Source organism: Platalea leucorodia (assembly GCF_965183815.1).
Source record: "Platalea leucorodia genome assembly, chromosome: 2".
In the NCBI taxonomy this organism is placed as follows: Eukaryota; Metazoa; Chordata; class Aves; order Pelecaniformes; family Threskiornithidae; genus Platalea; species Platalea leucorodia.
This window is the reverse complement of record NC_138824.1, coordinates 32,228,283-32,248,296: the sequence shown is the minus strand read 5'-3', so window position 1 is coordinate 32,248,296 and position 20,014 is coordinate 32,228,283. Positions and strand designations below refer to the sequence as shown.

Sequence of the window (20,014 nt, the reverse complement as noted above, 5' to 3'; positions counted from 1 at the left end):
GCAGAGCTTCATGCTGAGCCGCAGCCTCCAGATCCTGAGGGTATTTTCAAAATACTGAGTGAGAGCTCTTACCAGGGGCTAACGGTGATACGCTTGTGGCTGTGACTAGCACCTTAAGCCCCAGAGATGATGCGCAGAAGCCAAGGAAGGCTTTTTAAGAAAACGACGCTCTCATTTGCCCTCTGCAGCAGGATTTCAGAGACCAGACCTCGGGGAAGGTGACTCGAGCCAGGCTGAATGATGCAGGGCTGGTGTAAAACCATCCTTCACACAGCCCGGCGAGTGGGAGCAGAGGTCTGTGGCCGGCAGCCCCGCGGTGGTTCTTCTCTCCCCGTTGCCGTCACCTCCCAGCCGCCGAGCAGCCCGGCAGCTCCCACCCCTATTCCTGCTCGCCGGGCTCCCTCCGCACGGCTGGTTTCTGCCTCTAGCTTTGCCGCAGCCACGTACCCCCTTGCTCTGCTTGTGGGAGCACGGTCCCTACTCAAACAACAGCTGAGGGATGTCAGAGCAGCAATTTCCAAGTGGAGGTTGGCAGGTATGTAATGCATTGGGAGAGGGAGCTGGGCAAGCACTTGTTTTGCAAAATAGGAGGAGGTAAAGTGTAATTAAACTGTTTGAACAACTACAGCAGAGCAGCAGTGCTGTACAGTTGGCAAAGGAAATACAGTTGGCTGAAAGAATGATGATCAAACTTTAAAAAAAAAATCTGTTTTCTGCTTTAACTGGTACATCTTTCAGTCTGCTCTTTGGTTTGCTGTGCTACATTTCTTTTTTTTTTCTGCGGCTTGCAGGAGAAACTGGTGAGTTTTCCAGTTGGACGATAAGCAGGACTGCTTTTTCACATAGACTAAGGAGAAAGACAGGTTTATTTCCCTTCCTGTGTTTGCTCTGTTGTTTACAGCGTAGGGTTCCTAGGGTTGCTGAGCCTACAAAGCTTTTCTTTTTTAACTTAATGCTGATGTTGTTTGGATTAAGCGTGTTTTCAGAGTTCAGTTAACAACAACTTGGTTCTCTTTGCTTGCAGAAGAGAGTGTTGGGTGGGTTAATTCAGCAGTTTAGTGCAAGCATATGGTTAAGCTATTTGACAGTAGCTGAACCGTGCAAGATTACCTTTTAACCTATCAATGGCAGCATACAGTCATTGGCACATTAACACATAGGCATGCGCAGTGCTTTCCCCCAGCAGTTTTGTTTCAGTGCCCTTTGCAGCCATCCCTCGCTGGTTGTTTCCAAGTTTATTTTAACAGAGGTAAATGTCCTCAAAAAGGCATTCCGCTATCTGGCATTTTAGGTCTGCAGGCTAAGGAAGGAAAAGGCAGAGAAAAACCTCAAGAATTTGAGCCAGCTAGGTTTTCTAGGGAAGCAATCCAAATGTTTCCCAGATTGCCACAAACTGTTAAATTGTTTACAGTAAATTTTAACTGGAAGATCCCCAATGGAGCCAGATGCTGTGGCTGTTTGCAGAGCTATTGGGGGAGTGGTGAGGTATCTGGGAAGTGGAGTTTTAGAGATGGGAGCACGTAGTCAGAGGCAGAGTGCTGGCAGCTGTAACCTAAAGATGTTTCGCAGGAGAAGGGGGGGAGAGGTTCAGACTGAGGAGAGTTAGCTGACATACTGTAGGGATTTTTTTTTTTCTCATTTGAGGACTTGTAGCCAACAGTCTGCCTCTTTCTTTCCAGCTTCTCTTTAGCTGTGAGCAGTTTCATTGCAGACTTTCCCAGGTGGCCAAGAAGGCCAACAGCATCCTGGCTTGTATCAGAAAGAGTGTGGCCAGCAGGACCAGGGAAGTGATCACCCCCCTGTACTCGGCACTGGTGAGGCCACACCTCGAGTACTGTGTTCAGTTTTGGGCCCCTCACTACAAGAAGGACATCGAGGTGCTGGAGCGTGTCCAGAGAAGGGCAAGGAAGTTGGTGAAGGGTCTAGAGCACAAGTCTTACGAGGAGCGGCTGAGGGAGCTGGGGTTGTTTAGCCTGGAGGAGGCTGAGGGGAGACCTTATCGCTCTCTACAACTCCCTGAAAGGAGGTTGTAGTGAGGTGGGGGTCGGTCTCTTCTCCCTAGTAATAAGCGATAGGACAAGAGGAAACGGCCTCAAGCTGCACCAGGGGAGGTTTAGGTTGGATATTAGGAAAAACTTCTTCACCGAAAGGGCAGTCAGGCACTGGAACAGGCTGCCCAGGGAAGTGGTTGAGTCTCCATCCCTGGAGGTATTTAAAAGATGGGTAGAAGTGGTGCGTAGGGACCTGGTTTAGTGGTGGACTTGGCAGTGCTAGGTTAATGGTTGGACTTGATGATCTGAAAGGTCTTTTCCAACCTAAACAATTCTATGATTCCATGACTGAGCTTGTAAATCATCCACCTTTTTTACCAGGAATTCAAGACCTAGGCCTTTCAGGGTATGGTAAAGATGTAGCTTTCCTGTCTAACAAACTTATTCCTAAAATTCTCCTTTCTTGTTCCCGTTAGCAAAATGTTACACCATTTCTGGATCTGCAGACACCAACAAGAAGTGTTGGGCTTTGTGTTACCTCGACTTAAATTATTTATACCATTGTTTTCAAAGCAGCAACAAGCACTGCAGATTAGTTGTGGCAGGAAAATGAAGATTATGTGATCTTGAGATAGGTCCATTTATTTTACTTTTAGAAATGATTAATAGTTGAGAACTGAAATTTCTCTTCTAAAATCTAAATTGAAATAGCATATAACAAATAAATCCATTTGTTATGGAGAAATTTGGGGACTGAGGAAAATGGGAGCAGAAAAGGAAACTGCATCTTTGAAAATGGAAGTGGGAAAGGAGACTTTATCTTTAAAAACATGATAAAAAGGCATAGATATATGGTGATTCTTCATCAATTTTGGTTTTTTGAATCATGACAGGATGTTTTTCTGTAAATGATGTAGCATAGCGAAATTGAAATTATGAGCCTGAGGTATCACTGGATACTCTTCAGTCAGTAGTACACAGGAGAAAAATTTAGGTTATCGTTTCATGATTATAATGGTCATTTCTGTCTTTAAAATATATAAATACCTGAAGGTAACTTCATTTTTAAAGATCTGTTTTGTCTTGGTTTTTACATTAGGATGTCAGATCTTTTCTTCCCACTTATCTACTCAGGCATCTAAGTATAATATTGGCACTAAGTGGTTTATGATATCAAAGAAAATATTCAAGTTGAAGTTTTTCTTAAACAGGACGCAATTTATATTCCCAAGTACAGGCTCACATACTTTCAAACACAGTGTTTATTTGTATTGATGGGAGAGTGGGCAACCCAGGGTAGTCAGGATGGACCTAAAATATAGAACCCAATGGTCCCCCAAGTTTGGATAAGAACAAGACTCCAAACTGCATAATTTTCAGAAAGGTGTACGTGGCATAACAGGGTGCAGAGCTGGGAATAGTGCTTGACTTTAAACATGTCTTATACCAGGTCCTGTTCAAAAATCTCGGGGGCATGGGCATCATTTGTCGTCTAGAGCAAAACTCAAAGTTCTTAGCACATGCAGGATTTAACCCTTTCGCCCATGCTGTTGTTTTTGGCAGCCTGCATTTTGTCAGTGGTGTTTCAAATGCTTTATTGGTTGGGTTGGGTTTGTTTGTTGACAATTTAGAATAAACTTCCCTTTTAGTAAGAGGCAAGACATTTCCAAATGTCTGGCTGTGAAGCAAGAAAAAGTCTTGAGCCAGCAACAGGAGAGATAAAACTATTACTTACACTTTTGCCTTAAAAATAATAAGTACACTTCTTAATATGTTTTTGCATGTATTTAAGCTCACACATTTCAAGAAGTTGGACCCCTCCCCAAAACCACGCAGTCTTTATTTTATTTTCCAACTTACCTTCTAAACCATCTAGTAGCATAAAAGAGGAGGAAGTGATGTTGTATAGTTGTTTCCTAAAGGATCTTTTTCGATAGGAACAATTAAAATATGTGTGCGTGCATAGTTAAAATTGTATGTGATCCTTTTGAAAGGAATACATCTGGCTTTAATTCAGGAGAATAATCTTCATGTTAAAATTAAAGAGCTGGGCTTTTTTCTATCCTGCTTAGATTGCTAATGAGTCACTTTTCCTAGATCTCCAGTCTTCGCCTTCTGCAGTATTAGTAATGGGCTTGTGAGATTCCTGGTGCTTCCCCCGAAGCAAGGAACTGCTTTTGCTGGTTATTCATTCCTACCAATATTTAAGACACGGACATCTGTGTGTGTTGTATGGACTGCTGTACAGATGGTGTCAGATGGTTAGCTCAGAGGTAGAGGTCTGTAGATCCTCCTGTGCGTGTCTGAGCTGAACAAACCCGAAGGGAAACTAAGACTTTTTAACCTACTTTTTCCCCTTCCTCACTGTTTTTCTGGAGTATGTGCACCAGAGTCCACTTCCTATCCAGCTGTTCCCGTTATGTCGTGCTTCTCTTCCAGCCTCTGTGTCGCCTCCCTCTCTTTTTCCACATGGGACCGATGTGCGTCATGTACGTCTGCATGGCTCTTCAGAGCTCTCCGAAATTTCACCTGCGTTCCCATTTGTTCTGGCACGTTGCCTGATTTCTTCTGCTCGGCGTACCTTGTCACTCTGCCAGTCTTTTGCCTCATCTCATACCTGTGCTTGAGGTACCCCACAGGCTCTGGACAGCACAGAAGGACATCCAGATTTTACTTCACCCTAGTTTTAGACCTTTCTGTCACTGGCATAAGCCACAAGTATAAGCATACTGGTTTAAAAATGTATTGTGTCCTGCAGTTTTATCCACTTAGAAACTAAAATGGGGTGCCCCACATAGAGATACAGCATGTAACAGAGTGTGCATGGATGCACTTGCACCCTGGCTTAGTCCTCAGAGAAGATTGTACCCTCTAGCTCTGCTTTTGTTTGTTCTTGAACTTGATCTTCTTGCTTGTGTTGGGATTTGTGTTGGGCTGAAAACTGGGCAGAACAGAGATGTTCGTGGTGTGTGTATTAATAAGAAAATGTTGAAAGCATAGTAGGAACCAATAAGGGTTTGTTTCCCTTCTGGGCACTGATTGATTGAATATGATGACTGTAGGATGGAAAGGACTGCAAAATCGTGACATTTGCAACAACTGCAGAGCTGCAGACTTCTCTGCTCTTCCAGAGTACATGAATTGTAATAAGGAAATGTTCATTTCTTTGCAATAAGCGATAGGATGAGAGGAAACAGCCTCAAGATGCACCAGGGGAGGTTTAGATTGGATATTAGGAAAAAATTCTTCACTGAAAGGGTTATCAAGCGTTGGAACAGGCTGCCCAGGGAAGCGGTTGAGTCCCCATCCCTGGAGGTATTTAAAAGACAGGTAGATGTGGCGCTTAGGGACATGGTTTAGTGGTGGACTTGGCAGTGTTAGTTTACAGTTGGAATCGGTCTTAAAGGTCTTTTCCAACCTAAATGATTCTGTGATTCTATGACTGACCGTGCAAGGCCTTTCTATCAATCCACAGCATGACAGCAGTGGAAGGGCCTTCACCTGGCAAGAGGGCGATGCTGGGTTGACCCAAGCCCTCCTGGAAGACCAAGGAGGGTGCAGAGGCTGCCTTGCTTCACAAGGGTGAATGGGCATCTGTGCCCTGAAGGGTATCTGGCCAAGGACCCTTTTTGGTGCAAAAAGGGTGTTGCCTAAAGGGGATAAGCAACAAACAAAACATACAGAGACACAAACCTGGACAGAGAGGCCTAACGGGGGCAAAGACAAGAAACAAACTTTGTCAGCCACACTAATGGATGGGCTACTTATAACCTCACTTAACGGTCGCATTACAGAGAAGATACCTCTGAGTTATGATTCCATGTCCCCACTATGGACCAGGCACTGCCAGAGCCTGACTTCATCAGCATCAGGACACTTCTAGAGGAAGTATCCGTAGACACATGCGAGCTCGATTAAAAACATCCGTGATGTCAAGCAGATCTTACAATTTTCTTCATGCTAATTGCATTAGGGCATCACTTAAAATGCTTAAAGTTGAGCATCAAATAATAGAGAAAGTTATTCAATTATATCACTCCTAGAATGCTAAAGTCTATCTTATTTTATCTTTACATTATTTATCCTCACAACCACGGCCCAGAAGGTTTTAATCATTTGCAACACTAAACTCGGAGTGGAAAAATGGGAGCTTAGTGGTTTTAATAAGTTATTCCCATTTTATCAAACCAGAAAATAAAATGCATAAGAAATTGTTAGTTATTGTTGAATTGCCATTCATATCATCTCGTGTTCTGTACTGGAGAAAGATATGTAGAATTGGAGTCTTCAGTTATGACTGTGGTGCCTGTCTCAATATTAGACATGAAATTACCTTATATTCATATGATTCATTGCTCAGCCTTCAATATATATAGTTGAAGATGTCAGCTTCTGAGAAACCTAATAGATTTCATGAACATATAATAATTGCAGCACTTTTCTTGAAATGCCAGGATTTCAGGACTTAAAATTACTTATAAATCATATTCTGTGTTAATAATTTGAAACATTTCGTTATTTAACGTGGCAAGTGCACTTCTTAATGCCATTTCCATTCAGCTTATCCTCTTCTCTGTCTGCCTGTCTAGTCTTTATAAATGGGGACGGACTCAGTTTGCTTTGACTGGGTGTGTGTGCTGGAGTAACACTCAGCGTCTGAAGGAGAATAGTAGATTCACCCATGCGCCGGGCTGCAGTCATCTGCCTCCATTTAACGTGAGACAGTAGGACTTTTCTTCTTACAACAAAACACAACATGCTGAATCTGCATGTTGCTAGTTCTTATCTTTCAGAATATATGACAGATTGTTTTGTATAGCAACAGGTTGTCATCATTATTATTAGATAATGTGTATTTTTACCGATGAAGCCATTCTGGTCATTCCCTATGTTGTTTGTGATTGAGCACCGCCATGGGGTTGTTTTAGCAGGATGTGCCCCACAGGGTGCTGGGTTCCCTTAGTTCTCACAGAATTACAAAGACTTTGAGAAATTTCACCAGCTCTTAGGAGTTTTCATCTCTTGCCCATCATCTGCTCACTTAGTATAGTACTAATACTCTTGCTTGGAAGTCAGAAAAGATGCTACCTGAACCTCAGCAAGGTGCAGTAGTCCAAATGGACACAAGAGAAGTAGGTGTGAAGCTATATTATTACATTTATTTTGTTAGGTTGCTTTGAATGTGATGCTGCAGGACATACCTAGATCTATCATATTCAGGATGCTTAGCAAAATAGGAAGGCAAAGAAAAAAATCTTTGTTACCCCTGTCAGGTGTGGTGAAGCTTCATGTCACGCAGCTGCCTGTGTCTGGTTTAAGTACAGAAATACTGCGTGAGGGACTAAGAGAGCATTAGTCCTTGGCTTTCACTCCCCTGGTACCAGGCTGGGAATTTCCTCAAGGAATCAGGAAAAAAAAAAAGTTGCAAAACTGTGCAGAGCTGGAGAGTTTATGTTTCTTCCCCTCCAAAGCTTTGGGCAGCAGGCCGGCTCTTTTCCAGCTCATCTCTGTCAGGTGATATTGCAGATAGAGAAGCAAACCGACCTTTCCTTTTTTGCAACAGTAAGGTTGGCTCCTTACTTAGTGGTGCCGCATGTAAATACAGCCAAGCACAAAAAGAAATTGAAACTTTTCAGTCCCATCCTTGCAATAATTTCTTTAGAAATGTCAAGAATTCAAGCCCTAGCAGCGTTTCTGATGAATACCTGCTTCTAATCTTTGAAACATTTGTTTTGTGGCAGAAGATTAATCAGAGGAAATAATCTATTCTAAAGGTCTTTGGTTTATTTTTTATTGCTGGAAAATAGATATATTTAAAAGCCATTGAGCATCTCCTCCTAGGAATGTACATATTGCCTTCATCTGTCTCCCTTTATGAGCCTGCTGCATGTTGACAACTGCTACAGAATTATTTCCAGCCTGTTCGAATGTTTTTTCCCCTTATTCAACTGTAGGCACAATGACAAATCAGAGTTGCAGTATAAAATTTATTTTGCTGGGAAATGACCATGGCGAATTCAATGCCGTGCTGGATACTTGCTGTATTTCCAGGCAGAAGATCTATATTTGATTTTGGGGGTGGAAGAGAAAACCACAGTGTGCAGGCTGTTGACTGCTCTGTTGCTGATTTATTGGCAGATTTGAGAAAAAACCCTGCATTCTCTTTTTATGTTTTAGGCTGGATATTAGCATGAATTATGGTGCTAGCTATTTCAATAAGAGTCAAGTGGAAAATTCAACTCCTTGGAGAGTTGTGTGCAGTTCTGAGACATAACTAAGGGTTTTAACTGTCACACTCCTGCAAATCATAATAAAGAGTAATAGGTAAAAAGCCACTGCTCCTTTAAATCAGTGTCACCAGTGACTCAGAATATTTATTGTGGTTTTTTTTTTTATTCCTAACAACAATTTCAATTAAGATTCAGCAGATCCACTCTGAGAAAACATTGTATAAAACGCCTCATAATATTTTGGTTTAATACTGCTTTTCAAATTCTGTTTAAGAAATGAGCATTGAAAAGTAATAATATCTGTAACACAGTAAAACATTGGTCTAAAAGGCTAATATAATGCCCAATTTGTAGCTTTTGTTATAAATTTTTGAGTGTATAATTACTAGAATGTATAAATATATATTTTATCAGCTTTTTTTCCAAACAACAGCTATACAAATTTAAAAAGTCAAATATATTCACCTAGACATACTACTTTCTGAATAAGGGAGAATTATGGCATGGTTTTGAAAAAAAACCCCACAACCTATTATCCCCGCAAATAGTGTCTGTACCCACAAATCATCTGGACAAAATTATTACAGGCTATTTGTCTTTACCGTTTGTAATGCACTAAGCAAATTTCAGTGCTTCATCCACACATAAACCATTTGCTAATTTGGGGTATATACTACATTTGTCAGACCCTTTACCTGTATTTGTGCATTTTGGGGAGGCTAACTCCAGAGGTGCAGCAGCTGTTGTTCCACATAGGATTGTGTGACCATATTCCGCATGGAAGCCTGGTGAAAGGAAGGCAACATGAGGTTCTGTCATTCTCCAGGAGATCTTGAAACCTGCAGAAAAAGAAATGAGAAGGGCAGCCATTAGGGAGAAGAGCAAGATGCATGTGTGGAATAAATGCATGTTAATAAAAAGGTTTGCCTCCCGAGTCACTGTGCTTCCCATTTAGATTTCCATATTGGCATGTGGCAACTGCTGTAATTGCTTGTATTAAAAAGTAATACCCGGGATGTAATGTATTTTTAGTTCTGACTGCAGCAATTTATCAACTAGGAATGGGAAAAAAAGTTAGCACTGTACTGTTAGCCAGTTTTCTAAAGACCATCTGAGATCTGTGGGTGGTAATTTGGAAACCTTTGGCAAGAAACCTTGAAGTGCAACAGGGATATCTCTGAAATTTCCTTCAGAGATGTGTACATTTGTAGCTGATATATTTGTTGGTTGGTACATGTAGATCTTTCTGAAATCTTCGGTCATTTCACAAACCAACTTAGATTTTCCATTTCCATTTTCACTTGGTAGGCTCCCATCCCGTTTCCTAAGCAGGCAAGAAGTTTTAATTTGCTTTCAAGACTGTGTGCTGGGGAACTTCACGTGTTACACGTAACTTCACTGCCGTCAACCTTTGGAGGCCTGTGGGAAGTGCATTAATTCTCCTACACATTTGGTTTTCTACTGGTTTGGAAATTAGTAGGTTAAAATAAAAAAACTGAAATGCATATCCTGCATGGCAAGTGAAAAATGTTAAGAAATAAATTGCTGGTGTTCTTTTATGCAAAGAAGGGTTAATTTATGGAAGCTGCACTGAAATGGGTGATGAAATTTCCTGTATTGTAATTTTAAAATGCCAGAACAGGAAGAGCCCTTCAACATTGAGTGGCGTCCAAAGTTCATGACAGGCTCTAGGCTAAAGAGCTATCACTTGTTTGCACGCGTAAACATCTAATTTATTAAGAAGCTGGAGGAGGGTTGACATCACCATTCTAAAGCTTTTCCTTCTGAGGACAGTCTGAGGTGTTCAATCCATATTTTCAGTGTTCTGGCATTTCATCATTGAAGGGCTAATGTTCTTTGGCTGTTTTCCTGAAGAAATGGAGGCTATTGCAAATTTACATTGTTAAGAGTAAAGAATATAAAGCCCGGTGCAAGGAGGATTTAATCATGGAGAAATGCCACCATTCTAAGCCTAGCACTCCCTGAGAACGGGAGACCATCTGATGTATTTCAATATTGTTACGAACCTTGTTTATCGCTTACCTGTGCTGCAGTTGTAATGAGACGGGCTCTGGAACAACATCGCTAAACAAATATCTAAATCTGGTCCATGTGAAGAAGAGGGTGGTGCAGTGGCCTGAAGGGGAAAGGAGAGACAAGAATTCCCAGTTCATTTTCAGGAGGCCGTGTCTCATGAACAGGAGCAACATCAGTAAAGAGGTTTAGAGCAGGAAATGTATCTCTGCATCCTTTACGGAAAGGAGAAGTGTGAGAGGGAAGAAGTGAGGTGAAAAATAGCTACAGTGGGGTAGAGGGAGGACTGGAAAACTCCCCAGGTCAAAAAATAGGAAAAATGGCAAAGAACTGCAAGAAAAGATATTTAAAAAAATAAAACCAAACTATATAACCAGGCTTTTATTTTTAAAATTAAAAAAAAAGTCAATGAGACCAAAAAGAAAAAAAAAACAAGCAATGAAGAAGTGGAGAAAAAGACAGATTTGGAGGAAAGATATTGATTTAGTTTTAGCCTGTGCCTCTTTGTGAAACTTGAGTTTAGAAGACCTTTGGTAACCAGATCAATAAAATCTTTAAAATTCTTTAATTAGATTGAAGGCCAAAAGATAAACTCTTGTGATAAAAACTTCTACCTTTATTTGCCAGAACAGGAGTAAAAACTGTTCACTGCTCATTTACCTTCCAATTGATTTTCCTTCAAGCTACGAAAAAATGTGCTACATTTGGACAGAAGAAAGCATTGATGTACCTTCTTCTGATTTAGAAATGTAGAATACAACACAAGGATCGCTTAAGGGTAATTAAGACTATAGAACAAATGACAAATCTACAAAGATTCAAGAGGAAGCAACTTTATGTCTATGTATGAGACAAAACTGCCGGCAATTACTGTCCAGCAATACTAGCTATGAAGGATGATTGGCTTTATTTCCAGTTGCTACAACTACAGAATTTATTTCTTAATTTAATGCTTAGCTCAAATGTAATTTATTTAGGTTGTTCAGGTGTTAAAACAGAAGCATGCTGAATTTAAATTTACCTTTTTGGGTGTACATTATATTTTTACAAAAAGAAATCAGTGATCTCAGACACTTACAGTGTTTTTTAAAGTATTGCCTGTTATATCACTTTTGTGTTTTACATTAGTAAACATGTAGTTATTATTTGCATTAATGTCACCATATTAATTTTTCTTTGGAAAGAAGCAAACATCACTATATATTTATTGTGCTATAAGTCTTATATTGTGTTTAGTGAAAATTGATCCTTCTGCCTACAAGACACACCTTTGGAAATAAAATAACGTCACTGATGATAACTGAGTTTTATCTCAATATTAATTGTATGTGCCATTAAGATATTTTCTCTGAAGCGACATTGTCCTGCACCTTTCTAAAGCTTGGTTTTGTGCATCATCGTTTCAAGTAGTAATTCTTGAGTGCTAAACCTGAAGTAAGTGGAGCATTCCTTCTACGCCATCATACATAAGCTTTAAATTACATAGGGGTGAGCTTGACAAAATGTGTTCAACCTCTGACCTTCTCAGAGTCTTTCCCAAAGAGAAGTAAGGGCCACCTTTCGTTACCTGATTGAGACTTGATTATAATCCCAAGCACAAACATAGGCTGGGCAGAGAATGGATTGAGAGCAGCCCTGAGGAGAAGAACTTGGGGGTGTTGGTTGATGAGAAGCTCAACGTGACCTGGTAATGTCTGCTTGCAGCCCAGAAAGCCAGCTGTATCCTGGGCCGCATCAAAAGAAGCGTGGCCAGCAGGTCGAGGGAGGTGATTCTCCCTCTCTGCTCTGGTGAGACCCCACCTGGAGTGCTGCATCCAGCTCTGGGGCCCCCAACATGAGAAGGACATAGACCTGTTGGAGCAAGTCCAGAGGAGGACCACAAAGATGTTCAGAGGGCTGAAGCACCTCTCCTATGAGGAAAGGCTGAGAGAGTTGGGGTTGTTCAGCCTGGAGAAGGGAATGCTGCAGGGACACCTTACAGCAGCCTTCCAGTACCTGAAGGGGGCCTACAAGAAAGCTGGAGAGGGACTTTTTACAAGGGTGTGTAGTGATAGGACAAGGGGTAATGGCTTTAAATTGAAAGAGGGTAGATTTAGACTAGATATGAGGAAGAAATTCTTCACTATGAGGGTGGTGCGGCACTGGAACAGGTTGCCCAGAGAAGTTGTGGATGCCCCATCATTGGAAGTATTCAAGGCCAGGCTGGACAGGGCTTCGAGCAACCTGGTCTAGTGGAAGGCATACATGCCTGGGGCAGGGGGGTTGGAACTAGATGATCTTGAAGGTCCCTTCCCGGGTGGATTTCTCTGTCTTCATGCTTTTAAAAGTGCTCATAAAACAGTTATTTGTGCTCTGTTACTCTGCTATAATACCAGAAGAAAGGTCACAGAAATTTATATTTTTACATTAAAATATGCAAGAGGTCATGGAGTGTGATCTTCGCTGTGCTCTGGGAGTCAGCAGAGGTGGATCGAAAGCTTTTTCAGTCCTCAGCTGAGTAAGCTGGGAGATTCTGGGTTCATTTGGGTTTGTTCATCTTTTTTAAGAGCGTGGGCTTTTCGTCCACCGAATATCAGGCTTTTGGAATAAAATTTGTGTTCGGACATGGTTTTTAGTATCTTCCCTTCACAGCTGCTTGGTTTTTAGTATTTCAGTATCTTCTCTAGCATATAGTGTTGTAATAATCCACAGTGTTCTTGAGCAAAAATAGAGTAGGAAAAACTTAATTTGGAAGAGTTAAGTTACTCTTTTACCTTATGATGTGTTTGCAGCTGACCTTTGATAAGGGCTGGTTCATACTTGAAGATTTTTAGAATTTATTCTGAGTTTGTGCTTGTCTGAACTTCTTATTAATTCTCTTCTTTTCTTTTGCAGATTACAGATAGAAGAATCTTCTAAACCTGTAAGGCTATCACAGCAGCTGGACAAAGCCGTAACCACGAACTATAAACCAGTGGCTAATCATCAATATAATGTAAGTAGATTTCAGTATTTTCCCTTATTCTCCTAGCCAGGAATCTGGCTCAGGACTCCAGAATCACTGTGCTGCTGCTCTGCAACCCTTTCGCTCGTAGTTGGCCACTGTCTTTGGAAATGTTCCACGTTATCTGTTTTTTCCCTTATTTTGTCTTCTGGGGATCTTCTTTCTGTCTCAAGACTAACATCACCCTTGGGGCTAAGGTCTGCCAATTCTAACTCTCTTGTGTAACCTGATGGAGGGCAGACCACCTTCACCCAAGCCTTTTCTAGTGTCTTTATTATGTTCTTCCTCTAGTCTTTTTTTTTTAAAATGTAATTTTGAAATTTGGGGATAAAAGGCAGTTCTGGCTTTGTGCTGTGAGACGTGGAAGCACTCCCTTGAGCCAAATAAAATATCATATGGAGGTGGATAAAAGACTTGAAAAGAATTATTAGTTTCTAGTCCTTTGCCGGAACAGACAAGTAGAAAAGAATAACAGCTGATAATTTTTCACAGTTTTGTACCTTCATAGTACGTGGTATTTGCATCATTAGCTTTGTCAATATTACACCCACACTGCTGTTCCAGATCAGTTGATGTACATACAAACTATAATGTCCTTTTTCTTAAAGATCCTCTTTGAGTAATTTGTATGTATGCATATATAATCGCTGTTACTGTTGAATGTGAGAAACGTTAAGTCATACTGAAAATGAGTCACTGTGTTAGTCATTTAAACTTTTACACTTTTTATTAAGATTTTATTTACATAAAACAAATGACAATATACTGGATGATATTTAAGCATTATTCTGAAAGGCAGTCTATTTCCACAGAACTAAAAATAATCCTTTCTCTCTCATGGGACTGTTTTGTAGTAGTTAGTTACTGTTCAAAGTCTGATCTATACATAGATGATCATACCAATATAACTAATTCAGCTAAGGGAATGACATTTAACCAAAATAGTCACACTGGTATATCCTGCTATGCAAATGCAGTTTTATATGAGTATATTGTTTTATGATGCTACTGTTATTCTCCTTCTTTAATGCTGGAATAAGCTACGGTGATATACAGCATCTCTTTTAGTGAGATTCTGTGCCATTTCGCTGACACTAGCGTAATTACAACAGTATGACTTCAACCTGGAGACAATCTTTGAATCTTTACTCCAGTTGCAAACTGCTGTTGTTGAATCATTACAGAAATTTAAGTCTTGTGTGAGATTCAGTGGGTATAACCAGGATGTAACCAGGCTTCTTAAAATTTATAATGCTCTTGTGTCCTAGTTGTAATGTTTTTAGCGGTTACATAGCTGTCCATGCTAATGGAAATCCATCGGCAGTGTGTGTACTTTTCACGTCTGCCTTAAAGGTGTTCTGATGGGAAAAATCTAGTAGGACATACTTATACTTGGGCCACTCTTGGCCATGCCTTGACTCTAAAGGCCCAGGAATGACTGCTTTCTACAGCACCTTTCTTTTCATTAAGTCTTTTATTAAGGTTCTGGTTAGATGGCTGAAAGGATGTACAACTGGGAGAATGTGTCCATGAACTTTTTAAACCCCTTGGTTAAATTTTTCTGGTGTTCTCAAGCAGCAGTTGCTTTCTTAAAACTTGCTGTATTGCTTGTAACCATATGACAGCCCTGTTGGGGACTTCACACAACAAAGAAGAAAAAAAAAATGTACGAACTACTGTACATGCTGATGCATTCGGTCATCTCCAGGGGAGTTTCTGAGGAAAGAACGAGCATCTGCTAAGAAAGAAAGGAGTAAAATTTCCTGAAGGAAGATATGATAGAATATTATTAAACGGGGCTTAAGTGTGGCTGCTCCATGTACCCCTAAATGAACATATAACGGAAAGGAGGATGGAAAGAAATTACATGTGGAATGGGAAATAGCAATAGCTTGTTTGAATACAAGGACAGGGAAGTGATTTTTTTTTTATTCAAGAAATTATATTAAACTCACATTTTTATTAGAAGAAATTGCAATTCCATTACAATATATGCCAGGATTGTAACTTAGCTTTTCTTCTCTGGGAAAGGGACCCTAATTTTTTGTATATTTGTAGATGATAAATGTCTTTAAAAGGTTGCAATGTTAATGTTCCTGCAGCTGGGATCTTTCTGTGACTTCATTGTTTTTTGTAACACAGCAGAAAAGTTCTCTAATGGTCCTGGTTACCCTTTCAGAGGCTTCTTTGTGGTCTTCCCTCTTCCCACTTTCCTGTACTATAGAGCTTGGTACCCCTGCTCTGGGGGATGGGAAAACCTTTAAGACTTCTTTCAAACATCTTTAGATGAAACTTCAGATTTAGTCTCACTTCTCTATCACCTTTGTATTAGCTGTCTACCGTGTCTACATCAGCTTCAGTATTAATGATACCTTCAAGAAGGCAATTTTGGCAGCTTTTCAGCAAGCTTAGCAACATCTTGGGAAGGTAAACAAAGAGAAATTGATTTCTGTATGAAGTCTTGCAGGGATAAACTCCCAATTTCTACACTCGACAGCTTGTTCTAAACTGGTCCTTCCTTGAAAGCAAATCATATTTTAATGCTTTTTAAATTTAAACCCACACAATTTTAAGTAAATCTAATTAGTTTACAATGTACATGCATTTTGTAATACGACTGTCAAAAAGTGCTTTAAGCCTACTGCATAAAGCATACTGTTTGCAAAGAAAACAGGAAGGAAAAAAAAATGAAAGGCTGCATTGTAACTTGCTATGAGCAGTGTATTCATAAGACAAAAAGAAGAAAACAGCAACAGATACCATGCTTTTTTTTTTTTAAATAGCACTTCACAATGCACTCCGTGTTTTTAGACAACAGTGGAGCTGTTGCTGAAGTTGGAGGGAAATGCTGGAGTGTTGCTAATTAAAATGTGGGCAACGGGGACGCCAGCTGCAAATAATTTTTCAACAAAGGGAGGGTTTGATATTCAGTTTTCTGTGCGAGTTGTTTTTATACATTAATGAATTAAGAATATTAGAATATTCACATCGCATTTGTATAGGGAATACAAACACTCCTCCTTGATTTACTTTAGCTCATACAGGGAAGGTAAAATAGAAGCTCCTACTGGGGAGTGTACCGAGGCACTAAAATAACAGAGAAAGAAGAATGCTGGGCATTACTATTTACTAGCAAAAAAAAAAGATTGTGCTTTGGTTAAAAAGACAACTTCATGTTATTTTCCAGGAGACTGTTATTCGTATAATTAGGATTTTATACCCAGTCATGAAATAGTCTTGTCACAGGCCTAACATCCGTGAAGATAATGTTGAGAATTTCCTTATGTTACTTTGTTCCTTTGTGTAGGAAGCATCAATTTGAAAGCGAGTAGCTTTTTTCTCCACATGGAGAGAGTTGTAGCTCGTAGCTAGTCGCTGGCTAAGCACCTTTTCACTAGATGTCTTTTGAAGAGGTACAAACAGTACCATGGATTTTTTGTTGTTGTTCTCAGAGATTGTCTCGAGAGTCCCAGTAGCTTTTCCCATTACGCCCATGTTACTTACCCGTTATTCCTGTAGCTCTGCCACGTACAGAAGGAATAACCTCAGTGCTTCGCTCTTGTTCTTGCTCCTTAAAAACAAAACAAACTGGAAAAGGAGGAGATGGGTTTCTTCCATCATTTCAGCTTGACCTTCCACCCGAGGAGGATGCAGTTTGTTTCTGTTTCTGTTTTTCATCTTGTTCGTTCTGGTTTTGTTGTCTGGGGAGGTAGAAAATTGCAAAAAGGTTGGTAAGAACAGGCATAATAGCTGCTGCTGTGGCAGAGCGATGCCGCCTGTAACTGGCTGTCTTTATCTTTCACACCGCATCTTTCAACTGGTGTTTTTGAGTCAGAGAAAAGTTGCTAAGCTTAAAAAGAAATACATAGGCCTTTACACTGAAAAGTGACCTCAAATGTACACAGGAACCCAGAACTCACTCAGGCAAATAGAGATGCCTTCGCCTCTCCTACCATCTTCCGGACTTGACCTCTAAAGTGTCGGAAGCTTTTCTGGCAACAAATTAATAATAATTATTATTATTATAATTCATCTCCTCCTCTTGTAAAATATTAACATGTGCATATATTCAAAACATTATTAAGTCCCCAGTCCTAGTCTCCCACAAGCCAGTGTCTCAAATGCAGTAGGGCTCTATTGAAAATCCAGTGGAATGTTGTTTACCAATATCAGCCGTGACCTGATCAGCAACTGCACAGAGAAACTGGAAAATTCTGTGGATCCCTGAGTCAAAAAAGGCTGAAAACTCAGGCTCAAGAAAGGCCACTGAAGTTGATTATAGTGGCTAATTAGAAAACTCTGCTTCCAGGAGAACATAGTGTCAGTGTCTTGATTTTTGAGGAGGATCCCATAAAGTTGTAGTTCCTGCTTTCCTTCTTATATGGAAGGAAACATGCAATATATCCTACGGGACAGTAATTCCCATGTTTGACTACGAAATACCAAAGAGAAAAAAATGTGGAGCAGTTTTCAGACAGGACCAAAAAATATTTGTTGCACTCAGCTAGATTAGATTATTTTTAATAACATTTGGGTTGCTGTTGTTGACTCATTTTCTTCTGAAGACACAATGTAACATGGCGCTCTCTGCAACTTTGTGCATGCCAGGTAATTTCTCTACCTTGGTTTCATTTCATGTAAAATGATGATACTGCCATACTTTGTGATGATCTTACTCATTGATTTATTCGAAGCACTGTCAGTCTCATTACTTATGGGACAGTGGGTTTGCCCTTTGACTCTAGCTTAAAAAGCAAAGAAGCAGTTTTCAAATCCAAATAATATTAGAAAATAGAAACCCAAATTGGTCTTGTAGATGGAAATGTGACTTCCAAAATATACAGTGTAATGAGATTCTGATCATAACATGTGCTTTTCAATGCTAGCATGAAGTATCAACTTTAGACTGTAGCCTGAGATGTGACATATTCATGTATTTTTTAAGACCAAAGGGATAGCTATCGTACTAAAATAAATTTAAAATGCATGTCTTAAACCTTGCATATTTCACTGTCCTCAGGATGCACCCATGTCCTCGGAGCAAGGCCCTACACCATTGCACTGCGTTAGAACATGACAGTGGGAGCAGATGATTGCTCTGGAGAGATGGTTTCTCTGTCAGGAAAAATATAAATGCTCATCATATATCTTAGTAAGTTCTGAGATAAGCCAGGTGTAAATTAAAAGCATTTTTAATGCCGCAAACTGACTAGTGTCAGATCAGATGAAGATAAGATGTGAAGAACTTTTTGGCAATCAGTCACTTTAGTGTATTGCTTATCTTGCAGGTAGCAGAAGAGACAAGCACTCGCACATATCTCCTATTTCATCCTACATTTCATGCAGCAAAGGGCCAGTCTCCTCCTACTTCCCACTCTTTGTATAATTTCTTTCAGTGCTTCATAGAGAAACCCTTGCTCACCTACCAGGACATGGGTAGTGCTGTAGACACATAGTAGACTTTTAGGTGAATGAGATTTTCCTTACTTCTCCAATACCTGTATGACTATGTGAATATACCCAGTAGAGAACTGGCCAGCTGCTGTGTTGGTGGAGTTGCAAGGCAGAGCACACCCTGGCCATGCTGCTTGGTATTTTGGGTTTGGAGTTTTTAAGAGTGCCAGCTGAGTAGACTTGTTCATATATATTTCAATGCCATTGCAATTCTGCTTCATGCGTTTACGACTAGATGCAGCCTATTTGCATTATACCACATAGTGAGACTATACCAGTACAGAAATTGAATCCACAGCTTACAATTAAAACCTGTTCAAGGTCAACAGAGGTTCCTAATGAATTGTCTGTTGCACTTTCAGAAGAAACAAATGTTTTGACACGCTATTGTTAATTGCAAGACCAATGTTCTAGATTTATGTTCCTACTCTAGTTTCTGTGGCATAGCACTTCTGCTGCAGATCATGGCAACCAAGATGATGTACTGTGAAGCTGTTTTACTTGATGCTACAGTTTGCTGTTGTTGCAAAGCTATTACTGTTTTGAAGATTTATTTTTTTTAAATGCAGAGTCTGAAGAGTTAAATAATTACACCAAAGTGTATTAGTGGATAAAAATCAGTTGTGTGGGTTTGTGTGGAGAGGTTGCATCTTGTATAACACTAACATACAGTTGGAAAAGCAGACAAGTATTTGGTTGCCCAAGCTCATCTTAGGTTTTAAGCAGAAGCAACAGACTTCAAGCTACAGGTTGGGAATAATTGCTCTGCATTCAATTTAATGAGGTACATCTGTTTCAGGATTTGAAAGAGAGAGTTGGCTGGCCAGAGACCTGTGAGCAATGGCAAAGGTGGTAATAGCCTTTAGCGCCTTTGGGACAGATACCAAGAGAACAGGCTATTTTCACTCAGAGAGTAGGAGGGAGTTACCTGGCAAAGAAACATAGGAAAAAATAAATTGTGCCATAAAACTAATCTCTCTTCTTAAAAATAAGATTTTTAGTATACAGTAGAACTGTGACTTTTCATTTCTAGGCTTTCTGTTATCGAGGGTGGTATTGGGGGTGGATGGGGTGATGAGCTGGTAGATGTTGCGGTTGGTGCTCTGCAGTGATTGGGGTTTGTTTGGGGTGTGCTGGTCCGTGCAAATCTTGCTTCTGATGATGAATCTGAGGAAATGCAGGAAGTATTTTTGGTGGCGATAAAAGTTTCTGCAAAAATATATGGTCATCTTGTGCAGATTATAATAGTTAAGTACTTTTTAATATGCATTCTGAAATAGGATGATGTGTGGCAACAAGGGGCCTCTATTTGCTTGGAAGGT

General features: G+C 40.2%; 1 protein-coding gene across 3 annotated transcripts in view; it reads left to right on the top strand.

Annotated features, from left to right (window-relative positions):
* GTF2F2 (general transcription factor IIF subunit 2) overlaps window positions 1-20,014 on the top strand; it is a 91,845-nt gene that overhangs the window by 63,618 nt on the left and 8,213 nt on the right. For all 3 annotated transcript variants that reach the window (XM_082304482.1, XM_082304481.1, XM_082304483.1), the window contains one exon: window positions 13,130-13,229. In XM_082304482.1, the coding sequence (XP_082160608.1) occupies window positions 13,130-13,229 (100 nt within the window). The remainder of the gene's footprint in view (window positions 1-13,129; window positions 13,230-20,014) is intronic.